At 50.5% G+C, this 7,008-nt stretch overlaps 1 protein-coding gene across 1 annotated transcript; it reads left to right on the forward strand.

The window, feature by feature from the left end:
• Nucleotides 1-617: 617 nt before the first annotated feature.
• Nucleotides 618-1,273, forward strand: EI90DRAFT_3011697 (uncharacterized protein; the record flags this gene model as incomplete). Its single annotated transcript, XM_039056500.1, has 2 exons — nucleotides 618-1,125; nucleotides 1,236-1,273. 2 exons carry the CDS (start codon nucleotides 618-620, stop codon nucleotides 1,271-1,273), a joined length of 546 nt encoding a protein of 181 aa, XP_038922812.1.
• Between the last annotated feature and the right edge of the window lie 5,735 nt (nucleotides 1,274-7,008).

Raw genomic sequence — 7,008 nt, forward strand, 5'->3', positions numbered from 1 at the left:
CCTAGTAACTTGTAACCTCAGTCCGAAATCGACTTGAATTCCCCCCAAGAGACTTTCCCTCTGCTAGATCCGAAATTAGGGACCCCTAGGACAACCAGCAATGGCACAGCGCTCCGCCTGAGTCGCTGAGGCCGAGGTCCTTCCACGCTAAGTCTCCGATTCCATTCCGGAGTCGTCCAAATCCGCACATTCTAACAAGTGCCCGTGCTATACATATATTCCTCAGTGCCGAGCAAGCACCAGTAATCGCCCTTCTTCACCACAAATCGTCCTGTTTGGTGTCCATTCCTATTGGTATGTACTACAGCTACACACATGAATATGCAGCTGAGTGCATGTCTCTCTTACAGGTCGGCTACTGGCGTAACTCGGCCAATATACCCACACTTGTTGGGGGAGACCTATCCCGTTCTGCTCCTTTGACCTGAACCCATTAGTTTCTTTAGCAGCTACTCCCATGCCAAGGCATAAGCGTGTAATTCCACCCCTTACTACTTTGCCTGTGAAAAAATATCAGCCATATAATTTAAAAAAAAGGACATAAGCACGTCCCAGCCACTGAAGTCCCTATTTCCCAGCCATCATGATGCATTGAGATAGCAAATGCCAGCGGCACCATGATGATGCAACGCTGGGAGCCTGGCATTGAGCCTACACATTGGTGGCAGGTTCCAAATCACCATGATCATGTAGGAAATGCAATGTCAGCGGATGCCAGCAATGTTTCAACTCCCCCTTCAATGCCAGCTCTAAAAAAGGAATCACCAATATGGGAAGCATCCCCTCAGGGTTGGCTGGAAAATATCGCAGAGCCCACTCCTTCGGGCCCAGACACTGCTCTGTCCCCTGCACTGTTGCGGTCAGCTTCCCGAAAGCGGGCCAAGAGAGCATTACGAAATCCGCAAAAGCAAGTTGCATGGCTCCATTGGCACCGCAATGTAATACACAAAGCAGTGGAAATCTATCTAGGTCTAGAGGCAAAGAAGGCAGGACATGTGCCCCTTGCCACCCCCAGCGAGACGTTGTATGATAGAAACGGAAAACTGCAAACACCAGCAGCATCGCTGTGCTCCCACTGCAATACATCTTTCCAGTTTCATTCACTCATGATGATCGCATTCTCAGGTACGTTTGTGTTCTGACCTCGCTTAGCAGTGTCCCAATGACCCTGAGCCAGGTGCCATGGGGCAGATGTTCGAATATTGCAAATGTCCATCCAATACTCTCCCGCTTAGCATCATCCAGTCTGGCTACTTTCCAGGGTCACCTGTAACGACCCAAGTTGCCTTTCATTTTGATGTCCTTTCGCTGTATTCAGCTTTGCATGTGGACTTGTACACCCCAATTGCCTCCTTTCATGCCGCTTTGTTTGCCATGTTACGAGAGAACTGTTACGAATTCACCCACAACATAAGATCTATTTGTTGCATGTCGGGAGTTGGCACCTTCATGATCTGGCGCGCATATAGGACCCCTTTCTGCAGTCATTTAGCGAGGCGATAACATGGTTTCAAGCCCTATGTGACTCGGTAGAGGTTGAAACAGAGAGAGAGTTTCTCCTACCCACATCCCCTGTGGCACCTGATGCACCGCTATGTCGTTCCACGCTGGTTGAGTCCGCTGTGTTTACCCTTGTCGCTCCTGCCCACAACGGTGATCCATCAGTCACTGCATCCCATGGCATGATGACCGTTAACCACAGCATCCCAACCTCCATAGGGATGTCACCGGACCTTCCATTGATGGTCCATGAGCGAACAAAGCTGATTCGCAACTCATCTGACAGCAGTGCAAGTCCATACCTCCAGGTGATGTTAGAATGGGCGGATTCAGACAACTCCGGAGTGGAATCGGAGACTTAGTGTGGAAGGACCTCGGCCTCAGCAACTCAAGCGGAGCGCTGTGCCATTGCTGTTTGTCCATTTGGTCCTCAATTTCACAGTAGGCGAGCAGGAAGTCTCTAGGGGGCATTTCAGGTCGATTTCGGACTGAGGCTCCTATGAGTATGTACAAGTGCCGATATATATAATGAAGGGGGTGAAAGCACAAGGAAAGGGGAACCGAATCGGAATGAAGGCGTTCGAATGGGAACAAAGGGATGACAGAAGCGGAGCGGTACCGAAGGTCATAAGGCAGAACCTGTGATACATCCGAAAGGAGGTAAGGAGGGTGAGGCCCAGAGGGGCAGGAGGATGAGGGGAAGTGGGGATGATGACTAACTGGCTAGAATGGGAAGAAGCAGCAGTCCAAATAGGGATGAGGGGAAAACACGAGAGATACATTACAAGCGGCGAAAGTGCCGAAGATGATCTGTGAAGCTCGGAGGTTGTGGAGCTTACGGAGGCGGGGTTGAAAGTCCGAGGAATATTGGCAATGGTGTTTACGTAGTATGAGGTCACCAATGCAATGGACTAAGACTGAGGTGGAGTCAAAGTCCGAGGTAGGAACTATGATGGAGGCTCAGAGCAAAGGTACAAGCAGTGCCCAAGTATGAAGTATGGGTCAGTGGTGGAAGGTCGTAACTTGGCAGGAGGTCAGCAGAAGAGGACCAGAGGGAAGGGAGAGGAGAGAGGGAAGAGGGAAGGAGTGGTGGAAGGGAGAGTTGTCAGGTCCGAAGGTGAGTATCAGAGCAGATGGGAGAAGAGTAGGAGGATGACGGAAGGGTGGAGGTGTTTGGGAGGAGGGAGCGGAGGAGTGGGAGGAGGAGTAGTAGGAGGGTGGCGAGAGGGGTGGTGTTCGGTCCGAAGGTGGTTATCGGAGCGGACAGAGATAGGACAGGAGAGTGACAGAGGAGTGGAGGTGGCATGGGAGGTGAAGGGTGGTGTGGTGCCAGGACCGAAGGTGAATATTGGAACGGACAGCGGTAGGGTAGGACTCCGGAGGTGGGGAAGGAGGAGGTCCGGAAGTCGGGTCGGGATCGGGTATGCATGGATATGACATGTGAGATGCCTGCAATGTTTTGGAGGCTCAATGTGGGGCAATTCAGCCAACAAGTTAGTCCTCTCATACATATGCTTTGGGAACAGGTATACTAAGCGATGTCATCATCGCCATGGATGGTAATATGCAACATAAGCAATACATGTTCATTGGAGGAGAGATGATTCTTCCCTGGAATGAAACTTGCACATTCCTCACCGATGCCGAAATTGAGGAAGCTGCCCGCCATATCTCTGATGCACGAGCTGCATCTAGAGGCTGTTTGGAAGTATCTCATCCCTCATCCCTTGTACCAGATGGTGCTATTGACAAATGCAAAGAATCACACAGAGCCACGAAACGTGGAAAGCAGTCAGCCTCAAAAATGGATACCTTCCGTTTGAAGGGCCTGATGGCAACCGTATGCCATCATGACATCCCCCTTTTCCTCTGCGATGTACACACTCCAGGTGAACAGCAGCACTTTTCAATTGCCATGTTGCACTTAGCCACCAACTACCCTCAAATGCCACTATTGGATTAATGTATGATGTTGGGTGTGTTCTTGATCGATCGATTGCCAAGGTATGGCCTCGCATGGTCTGCAACTACAACCTCTGATATTTGAACAAAGTACAATCTTATCCCCGAAATCGCTCCTAGATTGAGCATCGCCATTTCAGTCTTCCATGCCTACACACATCAATTCTGTTGTCAAATCGCATTTCACCCCTGGAAATGAAATGGGTTCAGAAAGTCAAACAGGGAAGGAAATGAGCGATTATGGTCCTTGATTGTTGATACAATTGCACCTGAACGCATAATGAGTGTGAGTCCCAACACTGTTTGGTCGACAACCCTCTCTTATGCAATGTTGTCCCAAAACTCGCCAGCAAAATCACAACTATTGACAACAAAATCAAGATGATCGCGTGCTGTGGCCGAGACCGCCCCACTTCATTGGCTAGATCCAAATTGGCCACCATTGTTCATGAGGAGGCACTTCTAATCGACCTCCTGCAAGATTTGAAGAGTAAGAGGGGATTCACAACTCCTTTCCTTCAATGCCAGTGGGAAGAGCAAAAGTCTTTGCAGCTCTCCGTTCGAGCCTGTATGCCCATTCCTGATCTCATGTTCGGCGTTGACTTATGCTGTTATGCCTGTCATATCCATCCCCAGCCATCGACTTCCAATCCCTCCGATCCCTCCAGTCCATCTCCGCTCCTTCTTCACTAACCTCGGAGCTTCCGTATTCTGCAATCCCCTCGGTACCCCTTGATGGTCACCACCCCCTCCTTTCAATTTATTACCTACACCTCCCTAAGTACGGAGCCCCAAAGGCTTCCGGACAGCTCCGACATCCGCTAGCACACTCCTGCCTCCGCTGGGCAATACACTCGCTTGCCCTGCAGAGCCCACCTTCGGGCCTATCCCTCCTTTCCGTTTCTGGGTTATCTCCTGCCTTTCCGTTAACCCCATAACCCGACTTGTCGGTAATATTCAATCGGCTAATGTTTAACCCCGTTAGCTCGGCTCCGCCATTTGCGGACCTGCCTTCGCTGTAACTATATATACCCAACTTGTACATAGGTTACACTTCAGTAATAAAATTGACTAGAGTTTATCCCCCTTCAGTTCTGGTTGCCAGTTTAGTAAGTTAGGGCACGGACATGTTACTTGGCACAGCGCTCCTGGCATAAGTCACTGAGGCCGAAGCCCTCTGCCACGGAGACACTCCTTCATCTCGACCTGGTCTCTGACAGTATTTTATTACTCCCTGACTAGTACACATCTTGTATGGCACCAAAGGCCCCTCGCACTCGTTCGCAACTATGCACATTGGTTCCAAACTCTGCCTCACCGTCCCCAGAACCCTCACAGCCTGGTCCTAGTCGATTGGCAAGGAACCCAGTTGAGTTTCGAAGCTTTTCTAACCTTGAAACCCCTCTCCCATCGACTCCGATCATGCATCCCGTTAGGAATCGATCACCAGTTGCAGATTCCGACTTCGGAGACACCACGGAACAACCCATAGACCCCGTTCACTTCTTTGGACTCGGTTCCAAGGTCCCCGACTTCGTCGATCCTCCTCCTGCTGATCCTCCCATCCCCACTGTCCCAACTGCTGACGACACCGAACCCACCTCCAACGTGGCTATTGCACAATTAGCCCAAGCCATTGCCAGCTTGGCTTGTCACACCGGTCGTCCACCACCTCCACCATCCTCTGCTCTCCGGACCAAGGTTTGTGAGCCTGAACAGTTCGACGGGAAAGATCCCTGCAAACTCCGAGTATTCCTGGTCCAATGTGGACTCAATTTCCAGGACTGTCCCCTCGCTTTTGCTAGCGACTGTGCTAAGGTCATCTTTGCACAGTCCTACCTCAAGGGAATGGCCCTCGATTGGTTCGAGCCGGATCTATTATTCGACCAAAATTCTACACTTCGTCCACAATGGATGAATAACTATCAAGAGTTCGTCAACGAACTCCAAACCAACTTTGGTCCTCACGATCCTGTGGGCGACGCTGAGGTTCAACTAATGACCCTGGACATGAAGGATGGGCACCACATCAATAAGTACGTTGTCAAGTTTAACCGACACGCCTCTCAACTTCATGGTTACGGAGAAGCCATGCTTCGTCGTTTTTTCTATAACGGATTGCCAGAACGTATCAAGGACGATATTGCCAGAGTAGGTAAACCTTCTACTCTTTCAGAACTTCACACCTTGTCACAAACTCTCGATGTGCGCTATTGGGAGCGTAAATCTGAAGTTACACGTCACGTGAAACCCTCCTACTCTAATGTTTTCGACAAGTCCAACGCCGCTTCTCGTTCCGACCCCGACCCTTCCTCCTCCTCTTTCAACTCCGCTTCCGGTAGTAAGCCTCCGAAGGACAATAAGAAGCCTGAGGCTAGCTCCGTTAAACCGGACCTTTCATCTAAACTCGAGACAACAGCAAGCTCACGCCACAAGAGCATAAGCGCCATCTTGACCAAAGACTTTGTATGTTCTGCGGTCAGTCCGGCCACATGGTCAAGGACTGTCCCAAGTCTTCTTCTCGCGCGTCTAAGGCCCGTTTGGCCCAGACCGAGGAGCAAGGATCCGCTTCTGCAGAAGCAAAAAATTAGTCCGCACCCCTGTGGACTCCGCACGGACCGGGGGTTGCGATCCTTCCTTCCGTGCGCTCAAAGAAGTGCGTTTAAACACATCTTCCATCTCCGACTTATCCTCCCTCCATATTCCCGTTTCTTTTTCTCTTTCAAATGGTCTATTTTCTCCTCTCAATGTTGACCCTTCGGTTAATGTTCTACCTGTTGTAGATAGTGTTGCTGATGTACCACTCTCTCCTCTGCCCCCTCCAACTACTTCCGTAGATCGATCCACCTCTCTCCATTTCTCTTCTTTCTCTTCTCCTGTTCCTTCTCCTGTTCCTTCTCCTCCATCCAATGATAGGACACAAAATAAACTTTTCCACTCCTATGAGAATGTCCCCACACTCATAGACTCTGGGTCTTTGGACTGCTTCATCGACGACACGTTCGTAAAGAAGTTGGCCTTGAAGACATACCAGATTAAACCCCTACAACTACACCTATTCAACGGTAGCACCAACTCAATCATAACCCGTGCCGTCGATATTCCCCTCCACTCCGCTTCCGGAAACATCACCCCCACGACTTTCTTTGTCACATCGCTGGATGGATCATGTTCCTTAGTCCTAGGACACAACTGGCTTACCTGCTACAATCCGTTGATTGACTGGGTCTCAAGCAGTATTACATTCCGAACTTCCGAACCTACCAAGACAGTTACTCCGAGCTCTCCCCCATCGTCTCCGGCACCACTGCCGTCGTCCGACATCCAACCATCTGATGTTTCGCCAGCACCTCAGTCACAGGCTCCCACTCCTCCGTTACCATCTATCGAGTTCGTCAGCTGTTCCGCATTCGCAAAGGCTTGTCGACTTGAAGGATTGGTATCCTTCAGCCTAACCATCCCTTCCGAGGAAAGCTGCTTGAGGGCTGCCTCATCCCACACCGATTCCGTTGACCTCTCGGCCGTTCCGAAGGAGTATCACGAGTT

This window comes from Cantharellus anzutake (genome assembly GCF_015039405.1).
Source record: "Cantharellus anzutake strain C23 chromosome Unknown EI90scaffold_3, whole genome shotgun sequence".
NCBI classification, from domain to species: Eukaryota; Fungi; Basidiomycota; class Agaricomycetes; order Cantharellales; family Hydnaceae; genus Cantharellus; species Cantharellus anzutake.